The 22,973-nt window shown below is 32.9% G+C and overlaps 2 protein-coding genes across 11 annotated transcripts; one reads left to right on the top strand and one right to left on the bottom strand.

Moving 5' to 3' along the window:
• On the top strand, nucleotides 1-4,569 carry LOC140977357 (C2 domain-containing protein At1g53590-like). 7 transcript variants are annotated; one of them, XM_073442105.1, is made up of 13 exons: nucleotides 1-456; nucleotides 545-619; nucleotides 1,092-1,235; nucleotides 1,391-1,486; nucleotides 1,586-1,717; nucleotides 1,912-2,064; nucleotides 2,198-2,239; nucleotides 2,390-2,438; nucleotides 2,712-2,804; nucleotides 2,875-3,058; nucleotides 3,395-3,518; nucleotides 3,718-3,779; nucleotides 4,094-4,569. In XM_073442105.1, the coding sequence occupies exons 1-12, from the start codon at nucleotides 310-312 to the stop codon at nucleotides 3,754-3,756; spliced, it is 1,278 nt and encodes a 425-aa protein (XP_073298206.1). In that variant the 5' UTR covers nucleotides 1-309; the 3' UTR covers nucleotides 3,757-3,779; nucleotides 4,094-4,569. The 7 variants fall into 7 exon arrangements, with proteins under 7 accessions (XP_073298206.1, XP_073298199.1, XP_073298190.1 ...); XM_073442098.1 differs by lacking the exon at nucleotides 3,718-3,779 and having other exon boundaries at nucleotides 1-438; nucleotides 4,033-4,569; XM_073442089.1 differs by lacking the exon at nucleotides 3,718-3,779 and having other exon boundaries at nucleotides 4,033-4,569.
• Nucleotides 4,570-8,053: 3,484 nt separating this feature from the next.
• Nucleotides 8,054-22,634, bottom strand: LOC140977335 (putative callose synthase 8). 4 transcript variants are annotated; one of them, XM_073442052.1, is made up of 41 exons: nucleotides 22,321-22,634; nucleotides 21,622-21,722; nucleotides 21,172-21,293; nucleotides 21,009-21,090; nucleotides 20,760-20,864; nucleotides 20,524-20,643; nucleotides 20,326-20,412; nucleotides 20,142-20,233; nucleotides 19,797-19,923; nucleotides 18,382-18,519; nucleotides 18,226-18,302; nucleotides 17,965-18,121; nucleotides 17,617-17,754; nucleotides 17,415-17,532; nucleotides 16,911-17,239; nucleotides 16,448-16,500; nucleotides 16,285-16,345; nucleotides 15,802-15,883; nucleotides 15,668-15,717; nucleotides 15,458-15,544; nucleotides 15,236-15,370; nucleotides 15,058-15,152; nucleotides 14,877-14,961; nucleotides 14,633-14,793; nucleotides 14,343-14,466; nucleotides 14,145-14,239; nucleotides 13,901-14,039; nucleotides 13,560-13,711; nucleotides 13,211-13,317; nucleotides 13,000-13,122; nucleotides 12,840-12,908; nucleotides 12,561-12,729; nucleotides 12,348-12,459; nucleotides 11,381-11,500; nucleotides 11,184-11,296; nucleotides 10,487-10,570; nucleotides 10,196-10,308; nucleotides 9,882-10,111; nucleotides 8,866-9,714; nucleotides 8,595-8,780; nucleotides 8,054-8,508 (listed from the first exon to the last, which is right to left on the bottom strand). In XM_073442052.1, the coding sequence occupies exons 1-41, from the start codon at nucleotides 22,568-22,570 to the stop codon at nucleotides 8,275-8,277; spliced, it is 5,871 nt and encodes a 1,956-aa protein (XP_073298153.1). In that variant the 5' UTR covers nucleotides 22,571-22,634; the 3' UTR covers nucleotides 8,054-8,274. The 4 variants fall into 4 exon arrangements, with proteins under 4 accessions (XP_073298153.1, XP_073298161.1, XP_073298169.1 ...); XM_073442060.1 differs by lacking the exons at nucleotides 21,622-21,722; nucleotides 22,321-22,634 and having other exon boundaries at nucleotides 21,017-21,090; nucleotides 21,172-21,294; XM_073442068.1 differs by lacking the exons at nucleotides 20,142-20,233; nucleotides 20,760-20,864; nucleotides 21,009-21,090; ... (1 more) ...; nucleotides 21,622-21,722; nucleotides 22,321-22,634.
• Nucleotides 22,635-22,973: the final 339 nt, after the last annotated feature.

The raw sequence follows: 22,973 nt of genomic DNA, 5'->3' as shown, positions 1-22,973 counted from the left end.
CGTAATAACGGGGATTTGACCGGGAAACGTAATATTCAAAGAACCAGTCTTAGCGTACTAGGAAAAGGAAAACAAAATGAAGACTTGTTGGATCTTGGATGTACAAATTGCAGAAAAATGCCCATTTGGAAGTCAACTTCAGCCTGAATCTGTGCGAATTAGGGGGAAATCTTGGCTTTGTTGTTCTCCTCCATTTATTCCATTAAACTTTATCAGTTCATTTTGGGCCTCAATGCCGTTCACGGGATCTGCCTCAACAAGATTCTTATGCATGCGAATGGATGTATGTATATATTTTGAACTTTGAAGATGGTCAGTGTAAAAGACGCAACTTTACTCCACCACGCGTGTATTATACTGCTTTTACTGTGGCTTCTCAATTCATTCAACTGCTGCCACACTGTTGCTTATTTTCTATCCTTCGTCTATCTCTATTTCGTAAGCTTCTTGATTTTTGTATGTGTCTGATCTTATTATATTCTGGATCAAAGTTCCTTTTCATCCTTAAAAGAAAAAAGATTTATGGGTCAGGATGCTTTTGCAGGTTCATGAGGAATATGTGATTAGATTGAGAAAGAAACTGAAGTTCGAGGCAAAAATAGAATCTGATCAAGAAAGGGTAAATTATGATTCAGTGTGTGTTTACTTAGTTGATTGTGTTGTGTAGTTTAGTTGAAGAGAAGATTATGAAATCAGTGTCCATTTTGTCTTTGTTTAGTTGAGTGTTTCTATTTATAGGAAGAAGAAAAATGAAAATAGTAAGAGGCAGATGGACCAAGATTTTGATATCAGGGTGATAAAGGATTCGATGTATGATAGCCAATTAAAAACGGGGGATACAATTATATTTTGTTTATATTATTTTGAGCTAGGGAGGCCATGTCAGTTCCATGAATGAGAAAAAAGGTGCCAATCGAGTTGAAAGTACGCATATTTTTTCAATCTTTAACATGTGAAATACTCATTATTTATGAAGGTGCTTCACTGGGTTGATTCGTTTCCCATATTCCCTTATTATTGTAGTTGGATTGAATTTTTTTAATTAGGGTAAATAATATGTTTCTTATCTGCATTGATCACATTTTTTGTAGGTGTTTTCAGATTCTGAAACGGTGAGATGGTTGAACCATGCTATAGAGAAGATTTGGCCTGTTTGCTTGGAAGAGATAGTTTCTCAGAAAATCCTACTTCCTATGGTTCCTTGGTTCTTGCACAAATATAAACCTTGGACTGTGGTATGAGTTGACAAATTGATATACCTCGATGACATTTTTTATGATATTTGTTTGTGAATTGGCAAATGCCAACGGGATGGACGGATGGGGCTACTACAATGTTGCTGCCTATTTTTCGCTTTTTGATAGGTAATACCGTATTTTTTTATGTGCAGAACGCTGCTGAGATTCAGCATCTTTATTTGGGAAGTTCCCCGCCAGTATTCACAAAAATGAGGGTTCTTCAGCAATCCGATGGTACTGATGACTTAGTAAGTGAACTAGAATCAACGACCAATCAACATGTATTAAACTTTACTCTGCTTTTGCTGCTACTCCAGTAAAGGAATATTATTGCCAACCAAATGCAGGTTTTAGAATTGGGAATAAATTTTCTTAGTGCAGATGATATGAGTGCGATACTCGGTGTGAAACTGAGGAAAGTACTGGGATTTGGGATGTGGGCAAAATCACATTTGTTAGACATGCATATTGAAGGAAAGGTGAGTAAAATGTTACTCTGTTAGGCAAATCTAGTAATTTTGGCAAGCTTTAAGAACTTGCAGCACTGGCTTTGGTAATCTAATTGGACTGTGTGTTATTTCAAACATACCCCACAATTTCAAACCTTTGGAAATAAAATGTTGCTCATTGAATTCACATGATATGAATAGTTGTAAACTTTCTTTTCTGGCAGGTGTTAGTTGGGCTTAAGTTCCTGCCTTGTTGGCCATTTATTGGTCGTTTGCGTCTATGCTTTGCTGGGCCACCATATTCTCAGATAACTGTCAAGCCTATATTCACACATGGCCTCGATGTATCAAAATTTCCAGGGATAGCTGGATGGATAGTAAGTGCATAAAATCATTTTCATGCCAAGCCATATAGAAAATGTAAAAGAGAGAGAGAGAGAAATCAGTTTTGAATTCTTCCTGTTATGAAGATTCATCTGACTTATTGTACATAAATTTTAATTGGTTTAGGATAATCTTATGGCCCTTGTCTTTGAGCAAACTCTAGTGGAGGTGAGATGATTTACTTTATGATTCTTCAACCTTCATTCATGTTATTGCCAATTAGGTGCATGGATACTTCTTTTCTTATGTCGTTAAGGATATCTTTAAGGTGCTGGAATGTTTCATGTACCAACTTATAATGTACTGTTACTTTTATAGCCTAACATGGTGGTGGTTGACGTCAAAAAGTTTTGTTCACCCCTACCAGGTATCTTGACTCTTACTTCATGATTTCTAATCTTTGTCCCACGAAGTTGAGTTTCATTTGTAAAAGCGTTGTGTTATTTTCTATCTTGGAGCAAAAAAAGGTAGAGTTATGCTGTTAGTCTCAGTTGTTCCTAAGGCTGAGCTGTGCAGATAGAGTGAGTTTATTGGGCATTCTTCTATTTTCAGCTGTGTGAGTAATGAGACCATGAAATTTGGCGATGGTTTTATTGTCCAATGGTTCTTTTATCACCTTTTCTTATTGCCCCCATGTCAGAGAACTGGTTCTTCGTTGATGCAAAGGAGCCCATCGCCCATGCTACTGTGGAAATTCTTGAAGCTGCTGATATGAAACCATCAAACTTGAATGGTTCATTCAACCATTTCGTTAACAATTATTTTCACAAGATTTTCTTGATGGTAACTAGAGTTGATTTCAGGTTTAGCCGACCCATTCGTGAAGGGACGATTAGGACCCTACAGATTTCGGACCAAGACTCAGAAGAAAACTTTGGCTCCAAAATGGCACGAGGAATTTAAGATCCCTATTTGCACATGGGAATCACCTAACATCCTCATTATACAAGTTGTAGACAAGGATTTCTTCTACAATGACATAATGGGGTAAGTTCACTGCTTTTTTGTCATCGATACTTTATTATGTTCACCTTGTTTTCACTATTTATCAGTAGCTTGTTTTTTAGAGGTCTTCTAGAACTTGGAGCTAGTTCTTTTCATTGCGTTTCGATCTGACTATATCCAGAAAATGTAGTTTTAGCAAAATCTTGTCAGGAAGCTTATGCTTGTTACTGATATACGTATTTATTTTAGAGAACTAAATACATATTTGACATATTTTATCAAAGGCTAGTTTTTAAAAACTGTATTTTCTAAGAAATATGGACAAACTAACTTGTTATTTTCTCAATTTATAATGAATTAATGAGGTAAACGGTGCAGAGATTGTTGTGTGAGCATCGATGAAATCCGGGATGGCCGGAGGCATGAGATGTGGGTGCCGTTAAAGAACATTAACTGTGGAAGATTGTGTCTCGCAGTGACTGTTTCTGAGTGCAACAAAAAGGTACAATTTATCCTTCGACGCTAGCCCATGTATATGCAATCCTGCTTTTCTGTGGATGATCCCACCTGTTTCATTTGAATCTTTGAAACAGGACTTGAAATTTTTTAAAACATATCTACAAATTCCCTATGAAAATCTTAAATGGAATAAGCAAATCACTCTTATTTATGTGTGTGCGTGTTTTGCATCTATAATATAGCGTGCAAGATCTTGCACCGAGCCAGAGTCAACTTGTTAGACCGGTAAGCTTGCTCAAATAAGGCTTAACTGGACTTAAATTGTTGAACATGAGGTTATGTGTCTCAGAAAGGCTATCGAGCTGGTTCGTAAGCTTTTCCTCGTTATAGGTTTATTCATATAAGGTTATAGATGTGGCATTACATGGACAAAATCCAACCAAATTTATCCTCGTAAAATACGTCCCTACCTTCACAGTTTTTATTATTTAGCATAGTTTTTTAATGTAGTTTCGTAGTTCTATCTTTATAAACGTTAAATTGTTTCATTAAAGCAGCGTGCAGAATATTCGTATGATCTAAAACTTTTGAATGAAGAGTTTAATTTCCCTAAGAAAGGCTCCTTGTCAAGATCATCCAACATATCCCCGAAAGTCGACTGATGTATGTGAGACTATGGACAACACAAGAAAACCAAGTAATTGAATTCAGATTCATCCCTGTGGTAAGCAAGCTCTGGGTGATGGTCATAATTCAACACGGAAGCTTGTTAAGTCCAGGGGGCTGATGCATCCAACCAATGTCTGGAAACTAATAAAATCACATCGATAGATCTACGCGTTAACAAGGGCTTCTGAAAGATTGGCTCAGTGTTCCACAGAATCCACGACGAAGAACACTGAATCCATGACGAAATGTAGGCGTTAAATGGTCACTGAAGCGCATCATGAATCATATATACCGTGTGGTAGCTTGATTATCAGCGAGGCTTTGGCATTGTCGTGGTGCTAGTTTTCTTGAAAAGGTTTAGTTTTATATTACTAGCATGAAGAACGTACTATACACGAAAAAATCAATTATAAAATTAAAATTTCAATTTTTTTAAACAATAATTTGAATCGTTTTATTATTTATTTGGGTTTGATCTCTTGTCATCTTAAACGAATAAATTAATTAATAATTTACATAACTTATTTTCAAAACTGTTTCTCTAATTAAAATTCAAGTTTTAATTTTATGCTATATAAGAAATTATAATTAACATAATATATAACATGAAATGAACTGAAACAAATTCTAAATATATAAATATATTCAAAAACTATATATAAGACATAATAATCTAAAAATCAACCAAATTATGGATTTTATCAATATACAAATCATAATTTACATAAGTGAAACACAACAAGGACAAATAATTATCAATTTAAAATATTCGTGACTAATTCATCAAAACAATATCAAAACTAATGAAATAATAATATTGATAATAAAATATAACACATAATATTCAATTTAAATAATATTTAATATCTTACATAATTTTTTACCTTTTGTTCTAAACATTCTATTTCGTAAATAATTAATTTTATATCAGAATTAATCTTTTGTAAACTATATTGATGACTATTAATTTCTTGTTAAATACAATTTTAAAATAATAAATAAATAAACATATATAATGAAATACACATTTAAATAAGATTATATGGTAAATATAAAATAAAATCAAATACAATAATTATTAAATATAAAATTTAAACATGTATGATTTTAACCATAAAAATTTGAAATATAATCAAAGAAATAAACTTTCATAAAAAATACTATTTTTTATATTTGTTGAATTGGTTATTTTGATTTCAAAATAATTAAATAAAGATATTAAAAATATCATATGTAAAAGTTCTGATATTTTGATAAATGCTAATCAATGATTATTATAATTTATATTTATTATAAGGATTATGTTATATATTTTTTTAAAAATAGAAAATAACTTATGTGTTTTAATTGCTTATTAATATCTATTTTTCATACATTAAATATTTAAAGTTTTGATTGATAATTGATTTTGACAAGCAGATGCATGTAAATTTTTAGTTATACAAGATATACATTAATTATAATTTTTTTATTTTCATTTTTTGAATTTTTATTATTTTTTAAAATTAAAATCAAAATTATATATGTATTACAATATAAAATTTTCTGTAAATTTTCATATTGATAGTTATTATCTCGCTTGAAAGAAAAAATATATGTGAATACATAATTTATTTTACAATCAAGTAATTTTCATATACTTTAGTTAATGAATACTTTTTTAAAAAGTATATAATTCATATTTTTCATAAATAATTAAAAAAATATATAAAGAAATTTAAAACTATAAATCAAAAGATCATATACTACCAAATTTTGTATATTGAATTTATAAATTTGTCTAGCTAAAATATAATTTTTTGAAAAATTGTTACTATGGTCTATTTTTAAATATCAAATAAAATAGTCATACAATATGTGATACACTAAAATTAATTGTTTAACAGTTATGCTTTAAATTTAAATATTATGAGAGCTGATTTTGGAATTGAACCCAAAAAAAATTTTTAATTTTAATTTTGGTTTCACTGTTCTTGAAAATATGATCGGGTTTACTTTTAGATTCTTAATGCTTAAATCTTAATCATTTTTAGTAGATGTTTCAAATACTATCGAATTTTATTTATTGAATTTATAAAATTGTCTGATATATAATTTTTTTTAAAAAAGACTCTTCCAAAATTTTTAAGTTTCTTATTATAGCTAATTCTCTGAATTCTTATAAGAAATTTATATTTTTTGATATTATTAATATATTAACATTCAATATATTCTCCTAAATAATTTATTAAACGTTTTACTTTCTATTCTGGGTTTAAAATAAAATAAAATATGTTAGTGTTAAACTTCGTATTATTATATTATTATATATTTATCATGTTATTCTATTATTGTATATATAATTATAATTTTTCATATATCTTATTGTGATATTATAATTTATTACTTAATAATAAATTGCACTAAAAAATAATTACAAAATTGCATTATAATCACAAAATAAAATGTATAGGAAAATTTAAAGGGTAAAACATTTAAAGGTAGTATAATGATGAATTATTTGAGAAAATTAATATAAGAGTTATATTTTATTCTTGAAATGATTTAAATTACTACAATCAATGTATATTGTAGTGATAATTCATTAGTATTTATTAGACTATTAATTATACACTAGGTTGAATAATTAGACTACTAATTAATTATACATTATGTGGAATAAATATAAAATTTTCTATTTAATTTTTGCTCTTACAACAAATTCTATCCTTATTGAGTTTTTGAATTTGTACTGATAAGAATGTCATTTTGTCTTTTGAAAATTGTAAAACAGAACCCACGATTCACACTTTTATAGATATATAGATATAGGTAAAAAAAAAAAAAACATTTTTATTATTAAACATATATTCATTTTAATGTATAATTGTTATTAGATTTCTCAAAAATTGTGTAGAAAATTTCAATGCAATTAAGCTAAAAATACACAATTTAAGGGGTAGTAGAAAATTTACAATGCAAAACTTTGTTATTTTTTTTTACACTATTATAATATATAATAGATAAATATATTTTTTTAATGTATTTTTTAATATTTTTAATCAAAAATATATTTTTTATTCATAAATCTATTATTTTAATATTTTTCTAAGAATATGTATCAAGAAAATGTTATTTCTCTAATGCACTTTTTTATCTATAAAATTTTAATATAATTATAGGATGAAAGTTGGTAATTCATAACTATATCTGAAAATTGCTATTTTTATTTTGACAAGAATTGATAATTAGTTGATGATTTAACTTATGGGTTTTATGTAAATACGAGCTAATGACACAATACATATTCTTTTTCACCTAAAATATGGATATAATATGAATTTATATATTTAATTCATATTTTAGTGTTCACAATTTGAACTAAATTTTTTAAAAAATATATGTATATATATATATATATATATGAAATGGTTTAAAATAATACATATCACTTATATATTAGAAAAAATAATAATAAGTGATATGGATTATTTTAAATCATTTTTAAATAATTATAAATTTTTATTCCTTTAAAATATGAGATAATTTAAAAATAATGCGAATATTTTAGGTAACACTAACAATTTCGTATCTATGAAAAAATTAATTACTTCGTTAATTACTTTATTATCGATATCTAACTTAACAGATAGAAGGACCCTAAGTTTAAAAAAAAATCGTATCTACTATCGACATTATTAATTTATTTTTTTAAAAAAAAGCACTATTTATTTTTTTAGTCATATATTATGTGTCAACTTACATTGCACAATAACAATAAATTTAAGATTTTACTGTAATGTTTTTTATATATATAAACGGGATTAATATTTTAATTGATCATTAAAACCATATTCATCTTTTTTTTTTTTTGGCAAACTAGACTTTCATATATCTATTTCAGTTTGGGAATAATTAAGAATATGTAAATTAATCTTTACAGAAATAGGTAGCTTTTGGCAACCATGATCGTTTATTGCATAGACCTTAAAAGGGGCCGTAAATGTTTGGACACAGATTTCAGTGTCTCAAGCCAAAAAAAATATACAATATATATGTTGGTAGTCTAACAGCTAACATAGTATTAGTTTATCTTTCGGCTGTACAATACAAGAGTAAAATGTATAAATTTGCTACATACAGAGTGGAAATCACCTACGTTTTTTCTTCTTTCCAGCAAGAATTGGCTGAATCTGTAGCCTCCTGCTGAATGCCTCATTGAAAAGGAATCGAGTTTGAAAAGCAGATATGATCGGGAGCCATGCTAAGACGGCCACAGGAAAGAAAAGAAGGACGCCCATGCCATAGTCGTAAGCTCGGGCAAACACACGAGTGAACTCCCACAAGCCAATACACTCCATCTTAGGCCTCAGAGTTTGTGAAACCTGATCAATAAGCCAAGAAATTAAGACTGAAAATGCTACGCGAAGAGCAGAATTTGACATAAACACGAAGGTTGTTTCAGACTAACCAATATCAAGCCCCAACCAGTTGGCAGAAAAGCAAGACAACAAATGATCAAATCTTTGAGAGATAAATCACATATGAACGAAAGAGTTACTATTGTTGCCACAACACCCAAGAAAAGGATGACTTTGAACAGCCGGAATGCCATGTGAAAATTGGCACTGAGATATTGCCTCCCCAAGTTTACGACCTGCTTAATAATAACATAAATATGCAACTTAGACGTTTCTTTGAGTAACAAACAATTCAAGGGAACCACAGAATCTTTAATTTACCTTGAGTAGCAGAAATATCACGACTATAACCACCCACGATAGCACATACACAAGAAAGTTCTTGCTCTTTCCAGATATATCGAGGTGATATACCAAACCATATTGATAAATAAAAAATCTCAACGAGAGAAGTAATTCTATAATCAGCGAAGTGATCCCAGAGTGAAGAAGGTGAGCTTGCTCTTCATTCCACCAGGAGTGCCAGCTTTTATCTTGCTGGATTCCTATTCCACCCTGCTGTTTGATCCATTTGTTCCAATCTGTCCAGTCATCTACTATCTTTCCCCAGTCAAATCCAGAAGGATTAAACAAAAATGGTGCAAAAAGCCAAGTCATTGACATGAACCAGATTGCGTATGTTATCAACACGTATGCCTTGCTGCTCTCGTATGACCGTCTAAACAAATCATAAACAATAAGAAGCAGCAAAAGCTCAAACCCTTTAACAAAGTGACTCCGCGAATATAATCTATAGTTTTCAGTAAAGCTGGAGTGGAAAACCACCACTTTGCGTCCGGTGGGTCTATACTTGGCTCCCCCATGAAGTATTGTTCGGCCATAGTAATGAGATTTTGTCCCATAAGAAAAGGTAAAGAAAACAGAAGCTAACTGCAGTTGCATGAGAACAAAATCTTTAATGGCGTTGAGGAATCCTCTCTCAAGTCCTATCTCAATAACCATTGGCAAACCTGTTAAGAGCCCGAGTTGTATAAATGATTGGGAGGCCAAAGCTGTTTCCAACGATTTGATGTTTTTCACTTTAGCCTCTAGCAGGAGGGATCTTTGAAGACCACTTAGTACCAGGTAAAGCTGTCCATAGAGAAACACGTATACTGCAATCATGGATATCTGCAAAATTGGAAAAATGTAGTGAGAAAGTAATCGACAAATTTCAAGATAAAATTATTCTGCCTAAATTTACATCAAATGTAATTTGAGTGACTATTAGTTAATAAGTATTTATAACGTTCAAGGGAAAGAAGCACAGAAGATTTCAGAATTCAGATAAAACTTACAAGGCTGTTAAAATAAAAGCCAACAGTGGTGAAATAACAAGAAAGCATCCGAAAGAAGTCAAATCTACGTCCAAGGCGGTAAATATCACGACTAAGAGTTTGCTCACTGTTCCCGTTTGCCACTTTGGCTTCAAATTTTGATATTTGGTTCAGTCCAACATCGCGGCCTTTCCCAACTTGAATATACTCATGATATGTAACATATCCCTTTCGCAGTGTAGTATTGAATCCTGAAATGTATAAACTCTAAGTTGCATTCACAAATACCATATAATTATTGTAGAAAAACAACAGGGCAAATTGCAAACAAGTACCTGCATAGACATCCTCACTCAAGTTAATTGTTTTCGATGCCTTGCTAATGCCACCTCTTGTCAGGTGAAATATTCTGTCAAATAAATCAGGATGTCCATAATGGAATCGAACCCTGCATTATTTCATGACCGTGACAAACACAATCATCGAGTTGTTTAGGATTCAAATGCAAATTAAATTCAAGTCAAAAGCACAAAAAATCTAACACCAAAGAAAGTGAGCATAATAATAAGAATAGTTTATCCTAACTTCGATTTGATTCCATTAGACAACAAAAACTAGTTCATTACCTGAGAGGATTTGCTAGAATTCTTTGACCAATTGTGACAAAGCTGGTCTCTTGGTAAGACATAAACCATGCCAAAGAAGAAACACTGCAGTACAATATTATGTTAGATTTCATGGAGGATTCTCATGATAATACAGATAGAAAATGTCATCCCTTTTTTATTCACCTTCTTCTCAATGTTCTTGCATGTATTCATGACATATTTAGCACCTTTTCCTTGTGAAACAACTAATATATCACTTCATATGAAGTCTCAACAAGGCTGAAGAGCTAATAGTTAACAAAATTAATATTGTCATTGAACAATTTTCTTATGGCTTAAGATAAAATACTAGATGGTATTTGGGAAAGCTTCTTTTCTGTACAGGAGAATTAGGCAAAACCTGAAATTATCATTCAAATCACCGAAAAAATAGTTTCTCGTTCACTTCTTTCACAACTGTGACAATTATGTACTAGAAATTAATTTTGAATATGGAACTAAGCAATCTACTATCCTAACAAAAGCATCTCAAAGTTCTTAAGATGTAGCAATTAGTGTAATTTCATCAAATGCTGCAATTTTCTGAGGAAGCCAAAGTCTAGTTTCAATGACTGATAAAAACACATAGTCCAAGAATCATCAGAAGATATCAATCTGTTGCCTAGTTTCTGGACATAATGAGGCCACTTTTATGTCAAGAATCTTAAGAGCTGACCTTCCGGTGAATATGTGCTCTCTCATGCCAAGAATAGTAGGCCTCCTTCCCTGAACTCGTTGAAATTCTTGCAGTAAATTTCTCATCTTGAGAGATTCCTCCAGATAATTATCCTGCCAGAACATTGTAAGATATCACAACATGAAGCCATGAAAAACTTGGAGGGGAGAAGAGTATAAAAACAAAAAATACAATACCTGGTTCATATCAATTGCTTGCAGAGCTTCACCGCGTGTGAAAATTATTGAATGATTTTGATTCTCGGGTTTTCCTTCTCCTATATTTGGTGATCCAGGAAGTTTTATGCGATAAATTTCCTGCAAGAAAATCAAGTTAGTAACTCTGACTAGTAAAATTTCAAGTTATAAGATAAAAGAATTGTGTTCATTGCCTTCATGTAAATCGATTGGAAGTGTATAAAATCAAATTTTTATCTGCAACTTTGTGTAATTGAAATTCATGCAAATACCGAAACAATTAGATTTCATGATATTTGTTGCAACCACAAAATGTCTTTCGCACTTTAACAGATGAAGGTAGCAATTGAAAGAAACAGCCAACAATAAAAATGCTGAAACGAAACTGTTACTTCGAAATATAATGAATGAAAATATCCTCCCAGAGAACAAAATTTCTCTACAAGGGATAAATAAACCTTATCCCTAGCAATGCTAGTATCGAAACTCTAGGAAGAATAATTGAATGCATATTAACTTCCCCCCTCCTCACATTTTATTCTTCTCCTTTCCTCCCCTTCCACGTGAACTGTGGCTAGCATTGACCTCCTTGACTTGGGCCATGATCCTTCTCTTGTTAAATCTTTTAAACTAACCTTCCTTCCTCAACTTTCTCGGCCCAATATTTCGTGCCATATCAATATTATTTATTATCAGAGATTAAATTTTTTTCGACAGAAAACAATATTTTATTAACATGAGACTTTAATTACAAAAAGCAGGCCAGAAGTCTATGCATTATATAGTAAGAACCGGGGTCATATTAACATAATCATATAAGACCCGAATTCCTATACAACTTTGAGACCGAAACATCTTGTCATCCATCATTAAGATTCATTTCAAAAAGTTTAGTCTCATTTATGACATGTTTCTCTCATCAATATTATTTTTATGAACAGAGCAATACATCTCATTTAGTTACTACCTGATCAAATCCATTGACAGCTTTGACTAATATAGAAGAGTAAACTTTCCGAGTTCCCCCACTCAAAATCTCTTCTTTCTCTTCAACATACGCGACACGCAGAGCAGGATACCTATGAACAAAGGTGGATAATATATTTTTTTAAGTGTATCAGCCAAATATATTTGTCATACACTGATAAATTTTGAATAGAAATCTTGTCTTCAGAACTACCTCTTCATTAAATCAAGTATGTCTTGGGCCTGAGGATCTCCAGAGGATTTTTGGGATCCGTATATTTGACATGAAACAACATGAGTAAATTTCATGTCTGTTAAGGCATCAAGTTGTGCTGATAATGTATCGTTTTCCTTATCAATTGCATCGTAACTTTGGATAATATCTGGTGAGCATGTCATACAACATGAAATGTTTCTTGCTCAAATTCACATTTCAAAATAGCCTCAGATCCTGATGCAATTTTACATTGCTGAATAAATTAGTGAAACTTACCATCATCCTCAGTCATGTCCAGAAAAGCTTGTAATTTGAGGGCTTTCCTGTAATACATCATTCCTCTAACTGTTTGAAATATTAAAAAAAGACTCAAAACATTTTGGACACTAAAATATTTTTCACAAAAACAGATGTCAGTTATGCTCTCATGACTTACCGGTCCTGCTCAGTGTTTGCCCTCGGAAAGAAGCCCAGTCTCTTAAGTCTTCTTCATTGATTTCGTCATTTAAACTGTCTGGTTTTTCACTGCCTATGCGTTCGAGAAAATTTTCCCATTCATCTGAGAGCAAATGGAAAAGAACGTGATGAGACAGTCAAGAGGCTATTATACCCAAAAAAAAAAGAAAAAATTGCCCTTCAATGATAACCTGGATATATCCTTTGCATATAAAAGTTAATCGAAACCCCTTCCTTGGCTGAATGAAGCTCCTTCTTCGAGAACTTAACTTCTTCCATGAAGTGGGGTGTTAGAACACTGTAATTAAAGTGGATCAACAAGGTGATGACAACACATTTTGTACATTGATAGATAGTCAATGTTATATGGGATGATGGACTTTTTACATCAAATTGGCAGAGAAGCTGTGAAAGTTTGATTTGAAAAAGAGTCTTACGAGTTTGAGATGATTAAATTATATTTCTTTACTTAATCAAAATATAGCAGAAAGGATAGGAACCAAGGAAAATACAGAAGAAGGATAAAAAAGGAGAACACACCTGAATGACAACATACTGCGCACTTTTGGAGCTTTAGGCATATCCATGAAGAGAGAAGTAGCAAAAAATGAAATCCGTCTACGAGCTTCCAAGTTTGAAGGTATATACATAGCTTTGTCTTTGACAGTAAGCAACAAATGAAAACGCTTAATCTGTCATAAAAAAATTGGGCAGATACATTTGATATTTCATTTGGTGAGTATTTGTACACTTGGCTCTACAGATCGTTATTTCATTTGGTGTGTACTTGTTGTACACTTGCTCTAGAGATGTATTGCGTAACACAATATCAATATGAAACCAACTCTTCATAACACAAAATAGGGACCAAATAAAGGTACCTTTTCTATCAAAGGATCAGAATCTGGCAATGGGAAATGAATGGAGTGACTCGATGCAAATAATTCTGGCTCAAAGTGGCTAAAGAATTCGGTTTCGTCTCCTTCTAGTTGTTGATAAGCGTGGAGCAGATCCAGCGTTCTAATGCATAAATATTGAATGTAGTACTTAAATCAAATAAAGCAGAGATGGTAAAGATACTGAAAAAATCTCTGAACCTTATGCTTAACATTGACCTACACCAACCTGGAACCATTTACCAACAAATCATCAGTTACAAGCTCAAAGATATCTTGAAGCACCTTCACAACTTTGTAATGATGATCTTCATTACCATCAACCTTAGTAAAAGTATCATGTTAGCAACACCTAAATATAGAGGTTCATGACCTAAGACAAACTTTACTTCAACAAATATATTGGAACTTGCTTATGAAAAATTACCAGAAGCTCAACCAAGTCAATACATTTAGCATATAAATCTTGCACTTTACTTATGTGTAGGTCCTCAAGGAGAGATGACTTTGCAATACTTTCCTCAAATTCATCAATTATACCCGATATTATTCTGAAAAGAGAATAAATTGAAATAAAACATCAGTAGAGGAATAAAGATGAGACTGTAACCTATGGGTTGTGAATTACAACAAACAAAGATGAAATTTATTGCTCTGTTCTTGATAGGTCCAGTTTCTTCTAAATTACTATATCCAACTAATAAAAAAATTGTCTACCTTCTCTCTAGGTCACCCACCACAAGGATATCCAATATGTACTTAAGTGATTCATAACATTCAATCACAACCAAGTACATGTAGTTATCCTTTCTAATCCTTTTCAAGAGAGTGTCGTATTTTCCCACAAAATCTCTGGCAATGCTAAGTGCTGTGGATAACTGCAATCAGAAGGAAGAGACACATTAATATTCTAAGCATCATTTTCATCTTACACAAAGGAGTTTGAACCCAAATGATATACCTTATTAGCTAATAGGAAAACAGGCCAATAGACCCGGCCTGAATATAACTCGGAAGACATGGGTATTATCATCAAATCCATTTCCCTGTTCGGATTGTCGAATATTAAATATTACTAAAACCAATCTCAAGAAATATTGATTACAAAAAATGATAATAAGACATTGAAAGGCACAATCAACCTGTTGCTTATTAGATCCTCGTCACGAAAGCTACTTATAATTTGGTTCCATACAAGAACAAACTTTATAACTCCACCTTTCTTGTTCTCTAAATCCTGAAATTAGCTTGGTTAAGAAAGCAGCAATAATTTACAAAAATCAAAAAGTTCTTTTTGTAGTACAATTTCTAGAAAAAGACCTTCAGAAATCCAGGGTGGCAGAGCCAATCTGTGATCCATTCTTTATTATCTTTTGACTGCGGTGGAATAAGGCAGGCATTGAATGCAGAAGCCAAAGTGTCAAATTTACTTCGCAACATCCCCTGAGTACGAATCTAGTTGGAAACAAAATTATTGAGAAAGAGATTATCTCTACTTCATGAAAGGAACATAGGAGTAAATAAAAATGGAAGATGGCTTACTTCACCAAGATGGTGCAGAATTCCATAAACTCCACCAAAGACAGAACAATAGATAGAATACCATATTTGCGCATCCATGAAGTATACCTACATAAAAATGAAGGAAAAATGCCTTGAAAATTGCATTGCATGTTGTAAATTTACTTTAACCAGGGGAATATATTGCATCTTAACATGCTCCAACATTCTGGTATGACTTTAGGCACTCACAAGGATAATGGGAGACCAAATAGCTGCAATTGCGCAGGCATTGCTCTTGACTGAATGATAAACCAATATCAGATGATCCATAAAATGAAATTGCAAATTTTCAAGTTTATTGTCCAGATGAGCTCAGTGGCTACCTTTAGGGAAAAGCTCGTGCCAGTCATAGTTTTTAATCCCAATTCTCATGATCTGTCTTGTTGGCGATATTAGTGGTTTGATCTGCATATTCCAAATACACAAATTTACAGGTGCCTTCATGAGTTTTTTTAACATCGTCATTAAAATATAGCCAACATCCCATAACAAGAATTCTGTAAGCAGTAGTTTCAACTTCCCATCAAAAGAGTTGAGTTCGTAAAATATATTTTCATTCGTATCAAGGACGTTGTCAATTTGACTGTCAGTGCCATTTTAAAATATCTAACAAAAGAGGTACTTAGTTCTTCCATTCAAATATTTTCTCGCAGAAATTTGTCTTGTAAGTTTGATTTCACAACTCTGCAATTGACACGAAGCATAATAGTGATCTTTGGTTCAAGATAGGCACAAATTAAACTACTATGTTATTCTTGGTATGGAGATTCATGTGGATACCGGATAAGAATGTGTAAACTACTCACCTCAAATGTATAGCTGAATGAAAATTTGCTTAGCAATAAAAGCATCCAAAACAATGTGTACCTGAAGCAACACAAAAATTTATCCCTGTCAGAAAAGACATCATAGGCAAACCAAATAAACAAAAATTGAACCAAACGAATAGTGCAGAGATTTTGGAAATACTTCAGGAGGGATACTTGGCTCTCCTGCATTCCTCTTCCAATATATAACCTAGGCTACAAATTTGGAGTATTTGCAAAAAGTGAGGGACGACACATGTACTAAAGTAAGAATCACACGATACTATTTATATTAGCAAACTGAAAGAAAAAGTGGAAACAATGATCAAAATACTACCAATAAAATTATTAAGAAACAAAAAAATTTGACAAAGGAAATCTTTAGACATTTCTGTTTCTCGATGGTGAGTTCTATCCAATATAATACATGGTATAAAAAAAATAAATTATTAAAATTCTCTCTTTTGTAGGCATGTACATTTAATATATCTAGTTCTCAAAAGCAGGATCGGAAGATGAAGCATTTTTATTTGGGAATGGATCACTTAAAATAGTGATTATTAAACATCGCAACTAAAGTTTCGATTTCCCTGGAAACTAAGAAACGATTTTCCCTAGATTCTCACCCGTGTCCACCAAGACAGCATAGTACACATTTGAGTATTGGATGTCTCGATATATCTTCCAACCACAGGCACAAGGAAAAGAACCATATTGACTGCATTACTGGTCAAGTAAAATGCAACTGCTATCATGTACGAAGAATAGCACCACTCTCCCAGCCAGCTTCCATTCCGTGTAGAGTAACATGTATATTTTCCTCTAGATTTCGCATAAAATATTGGAAGAATGATGGTCCACATCATTGCCATTACCATCTTCAGCACATCTTTTCTACGATGAGCAGTGTCCATAGTTCTTCTAGCTTTCCATGTGAAAACGATGTCAAAAATAGCTGCAAAATCAGTTATCTTTTCAAATTGCTTTCGCATAAGTTAATATATGCTAATGTTAATACCTGGAATTCTATAGTTTTGACTTGAATTAGATTTTAAGAAAAGAGATGAGAGGTTCAAGTATCACTTCAATTGAATGAGTCTCCCTGACACATATAAAACATTGATGCGCACCTTGAATGAGCTTAAGAACTGCTGATGTAATGAATATGCTCATAACATCCTCCAGTATTGATGCATCAAATACTTGTATAGGAGATTCCAAATCATGACAAGCCATAATTATCATTGCCTAAACAAAATAAAAAAGTAAAAATTTGGTTCTGCATATTATACCAAGAAAAAAAGCATAATTAGTGGAGCCACAAAAATATACCTGGAGGGATAAAATAAGAAAGCTCCACATTCTATCAAAGCTTCTGAAAATCTGCCAAAAAGAACGTATTTCTGCAAAATTTGTCTTCCCTAGCCATATTGGCCGCCGGGTCTCATCTGCAGTGGTTGGAGAATTGCCCTAGCATAACATGTTCGTAGAAAAAAATTAATGAAAATTTTACGTCTTTGTCTACATATTGTTTGGCCCTGGTCGAATGATAAGCCACTCAGATGCACAACCAGAAGAGGGAAGACGAGTGAAATTATGAGAACTACTTCCCAAACCTGAATTCTCTAATATTACATGTGATGTAATGATATGGAAATGTGATTTGAGAAGACAGCTTACTCCCATTTCATCATCTTCATTGTTTTCTCTTCTGGCTTCCTCACGGATCTCATTTGGTGCTCGGGATTTCTTGGTCTTATCATTTTTTAAAGGGTCTGCACAAAAGAAATCATGGTCCAGGCGCATGGGCCAACCTATCCCAAAGCAATCTGGAGACCTGGATTTAACAAGAAAGCACGGTAAAGCAACTTCTACTTAAGATAAAGTGACAACCCCAGCCAAAGTGTTTTCCTAAGGCTGCATCGGAAGTCCATTTCTTACCAGAAAAACTCATTTAGGTCATCATAGTTCCTCCATGTTGAATGATCAGTTGTTCCATTTCTGTTTTTCATAGCTTCCTGCAATAAAGATGACATAAAATTATAAACATGGGCCAAAAATTTCACCAACTGAAATGATATCTAAGCTTCACAGTACCTTAAGTATAACCTCATATATGGGAGAAATTATACAGTTAAGAAAATTCTCTGATCCTCCTCCATATGCTGGCGTGACTCTTTCTCCAGTTATCATACTAAGTGCGCCACTCAGCATTCCATGCAATTCACTTGCCATCTGAAAGAAACTAGTATTGACAATACTTGCACATCTGTTCATACTCGTACATATATACTAATTCTTAGTAATCAAAATAGAAAAATAGCTCATTATCATGAACTATTTCTATGATTCTATAATAATTTTCCGAAAAATGCGAGGGACGTAGGAATCTACGAGGATGACATAACACTTTGAAGCAAGAGAACTAATGAATACAAATACATACATGTGTCATCACAGTGTTTTGATTGTTTTTTTAAACCTTGATCCACTTATTTCATCAAACCCTACTACTTTTTACCAGGCATAGACCACAACAAATACTTCTATTTTCACATCCAATAAAGTTTCATGACTACAAATCAAGACATAGAGATAACTTATAAAATTTGGCCCATACAAAATAAATGCAAGAGCAGGGAAGGTGATCTCTGTTTGGATCCAAGAGTAGCGCACTCGAACAGGGACGATTGAGGAAAGGAACAAGGCTAATTCTGCTCAAAAGGCTATTTCCATATTCCTTCATTAGTTATCACTAGATCATCTGTCAGGTGAAAGGTACAGAGCTGAAGGATTCTTACAATATAAAAAATGCACTCCACCAGGGAGAAGCGAGTACAAAATATTCCGAGTATCGACCGCATACAAAATCTACAGAGGTTGTAATGCAAAAATTAAGTGCAACAAATGACAAAATTTTAAAGACCTTCAACCACTTAAAGAAGCTAAAACATAAGTTATGTGTCTTTCGAGACTGCACTATATCAAAAGTTCTTCTGACCACATTAGTATAGCTTAGGTGAGGTCTAATCAAGAATAAAACTGCAAGTAATTTAGTGTAGCATGCAACACTTGGTGAATCCCGGCGATTATCAACTTCTTTTCTTTGCTATTTTTTCTGATGACCCAAACAAAAGTATTTCGTCTAATCCTTCTCCAAGCTACTAGTCCAATAGGAAGAGATGGCAAAAAAGGGCCACTTCAGTAGCATAAAAAGGTCAGTATCAATCCAGTATCCCTGGCTTCATCTGAGGAGGTTGGCCAGATTTATCAAGAAATAAGGCTCTAACATCCCCAGAAACCAGTTAGAGTACTGAATGCGTGTACATGTTCGAGCGTATATGTCTGTGGATTTCACGACCTTGGACAACCATTGAACGGTTCAAACTCAATTTAATGATCGTGCTTCAAGTGAAATCATACCTCAAACATTTATGGCCAAATCTGAAATCTGTACAACGAGCTTTAAAAACTGTGAAGCATCAGGTGATGGCAAAAAGAAATCAACTTACATGGTGGAATATGTAGCACAAGCATTCTGGCATAAATCTTAAGTTTGCTGCTTCTCCCCATATTAACAGGTAAAGTGCAATATATAAAAGTTTGTGTTGTTGTGAGTCCTGTTTTAAATATGGCAACCTGGATAAGAGAATGAAATATGTGGTCATGTCACTAAAGGTAAAATTTGAAACACAAGTTTTTGTACGCTCTAGAGAAAGTTAGCAGAACAAAATCAAGAATGAGAACAGTGAGGAATCTTCTGTAGTGCCTAGATAACATCTACCAAGCATGGTTCTTAAAAAATTCCACAACTCAAAAACTTCATTTCAGTTCAAACAAAATAACATATTACTCACCAAATGTTGCTTTTTCTGTTCAGAAACTTGCACCACTCTGTGTAATTTTTAAAAAATTTATTCATCAGCGCATCCAGAGCTCCATCCACTAACTATTATCCAAAAATATTTCTTAAAGATATCAGAAAAAAGGAAACAAAAATATCTTCAGAATCGATTGTTTAGTGAATAGCATTAGGCACACCTTTGATGATTGTTTATGAGAATGCCGAACATGCGTATTGGCAAGCAGGAGGATTAAATGTTCTCTTTGGTTGGCAACATTTCCCTTCTAATAAAAGTTGACAAGCAAACCAGTTTAAGATATGGATAGAACAAATAAGTCAAGCAAGTTTGGACATATATTAAAAATACTGAGAGAAACAAAGAAACAGAGAGGCACCTGAAATCCGAAGCAAAACTGAAGCCAATCAAACAAATCAAGGTAAGGTGCTTGCCGTCGGAAATCATCGAGGAAAGGCAAACTTCGAACATTGCGGACAGCAGCCACTGCAGCTTTAATCTGTACACCTCTACAAGTCATCAGAAGTCATTTTATCTACTATAATGATTGTGTGATGCCGATTGAAGTGCCTTTTAAACATAATAACACTGAATTGTTATCGAAGAGCGCAAGACCTCAGGAAGTTGCATTATCGCATGTGGAATGCCTCCTTGGTCAAGAGGAAGAATGTTATATGGCATGTAGAATTCAGATCTTGCATTTTCAGTCTCAGCATGGGCCTGTAGAAGAGTCAAATGCAGTGTTGATGTTTTTTGTGTAATCAAGGATACTAAACCAATCAAATGAGTTTCATAGCCATCATAAATAGGAAATTAAGAAACATTGGCCTAAGAGTAAAAGGGAAAATGAGACTCGAAGGAAACCTGTGAACCTGCAGCTGAAGTGACCGTATTTAATACTTCAAATAAAATCGACGCAATGGCACGTGCTCTAATCAACCTCTCTCTGGTAAGAGAAACATTAACAATTTCAATAATTATCCTAATAGATTAACAACCAGATATCTAGAAGAACCAGAACCGTCACCTATTTTCCAAAGTATATTCTCCACCATGTTTGATGATGTAATCTTTATACTGTCTATAAACACGTCTTAATTCACGTAAATCACTCTTTTCTCTCCTTTTTCTGATTGTAACTTCTTCATCCTGGGGAAAGTAATTTAGATAGTGAAATAGATAATTAGGACATCTTTATGGCATTATCATCATCAAGAATGATTATACTAAAGCCTCGAGCAATGCGGAAGGAACTCAAAGCTTTACGAATATGTGTTTTAGAGCAAGTACCTGGCTTCTTGATTAGTATTAAACATGTTTTATTGATTACAAACAAACATAGGCCTCTGAATATTGAATTTAGAAAAATATGATAAACAGAAAGTTATATGGTAAAAATTGTGACGAGAGGTGCATTTTAGGTAAGAGGGCAATGACGAAATTTCTTTTATTCTTGTCCCTTTAGGCCTCAGTTTACCTGTTCAAGCCGCTGAAGAAGAGAAGTTTTGAACTGTCGAACACCTCGACCACTTGAATTTCTGTCTAAGTTATGTGCAACTTCAAAGGCATGAAATCGACCTGAGTGAAAAACTTGATCAATTTGTGTTTGAACCAACTTGTAAGAGAGATTGAAAACCCAATATCATCATGGCTAAGCATTTCTAAAACGCAAGAAATAGAATCAGCAAACCCCTATGCAAATTAAATTTGTGCACTATAAACAAAAAACATTTAGCAAATAATGAAATAAGCCAAGGATGAGACAGCAAAAAGTTTTCGGCTCAGTCATATTCCCATTCAAATAATTCAAGAATCAACAGATTGTAACTCAACGAAGTTAAACCAGAAAATTCCCATCAGAATGCAACCAAGACGTAATGCCGCTATCAGAGTATTACATATCATGTAGAAACCTTATTTTGAACCTATAGGAAATACTTTCAGAGCCCTGACACACAAACAAATTTCACCTCTAAATTATAATGGAAAAAGGCAAATACAAAAAAAAAAAAAACAAAATTTAAATTTCAAAACATCTCAATTTAATCAAAGTTGGCACTTCCTTCTACCAAAAGCACATTTTATTAACTCGAAAAAACTCAAGAAATTCAACAGTCACTTCACGAACTCATATTTTAGTTGAAACTATCACAAACTATATACAATGAACACTCACATAAATAAGCAACACGAGGCTCTTCAACTTCAATCTGATTGGCCACACGAAGAAATTTCTGAATCTCCGAAACCAAAGTAACAGGCAGCTTCTCACTATCAAAGGGCTCCGGCACATGCTCACGGCCTAGAGTGAGCGATCTTATAAATGGCCGCTTAGTATTAGCAGTATCGTAAACTCTTCTACGGCTAGTGCCAGCAGAGTTTTGGTTCGGATCATCTGTGGGTTCTGCAAGAACAATTTCTGCCATTTTGTGGGATACCAAGAAAATCTTGGGAGTGGAGAACAGCAGTGCTGAAATTGCATGGGCAAAGGGTATATATATAATATATATTATGGGATCTTGTGTGTATATGCATTGTGTTTTTTGGGATTTATTGAATATTGTTTAATATTTTGTGGGTTTTGGCTTTTTGGGGTGCTTTTGGTTATGCGAGTCATCTTTTTTGTTTTCAATAATTTGCTTTAGCTTTTGTTGAAAACTGAAAATCACTGCATGATCAAGTTGGTTAAGTCTCTTGTTAAACGAGTTAATCATATTTATATTTACAAAAATCCGTGAGACGGATAAATCATATTATATTTGACATAAAAATAATATTTTTTCACGAATTAGCTCACAAAATTGATATATGAGATTGTCTAACAAAAAT

Source organism: Primulina huaijiensis, chromosome 1, assembly GCF_012295235.1.
Source record: "Primulina huaijiensis isolate GDHJ02 chromosome 1, ASM1229523v2, whole genome shotgun sequence".
Lineage (NCBI taxonomy): Eukaryota > Viridiplantae > Streptophyta > Magnoliopsida > Lamiales > Gesneriaceae > Primulina > Primulina huaijiensis.
This window is presented reverse-complemented; position numbering and strand designations above follow the sequence as displayed.

Excerpts from the sequence above, each read along its gene's own strand:
- LOC140977357 (XM_073442089.1), top strand. The coding sequence starts at position 310 with ATGGTCAGTGTAAAAGACGCAACTTTACTCCACCACGCGTGTATTATA. Across the intron at positions 457-544 it reads TCGTAAGCTTCTTGATTTTT|GTTCATGAGGAATATGTGAT; the intron begins GTATGTGTCTGA and ends ATGCTTTTGCAG. Across the intron at positions 2,240-2,389 it reads TTGAGCAAACTCTAGTGGAG|CCTAACATGGTGGTGGTTGA; the intron begins GTGAGATGATTT and ends TTACTTTTATAG.
- LOC140977335 (XM_073442052.1), bottom strand. The coding sequence starts at position 22,570 with ATGGCAGAAATTGTTCTTGCAGAACCCACAGATGATCCGAACCAAAAC. Across the intron at positions 14,467-14,632 it reads GTGGGTGACCTAGAGAGAAG|AATAATATCGGGTATAATTG; the intron begins GTAGACAATTTT and ends TTCTCTTTTCAG. Across the intron at positions 11,501-12,347 it reads CTGTCAATGGATTTGATCAG|GAAATTTATCGCATAAAACT; the intron begins GTAGTAACTAAA and ends ATTTTCTTGCAG.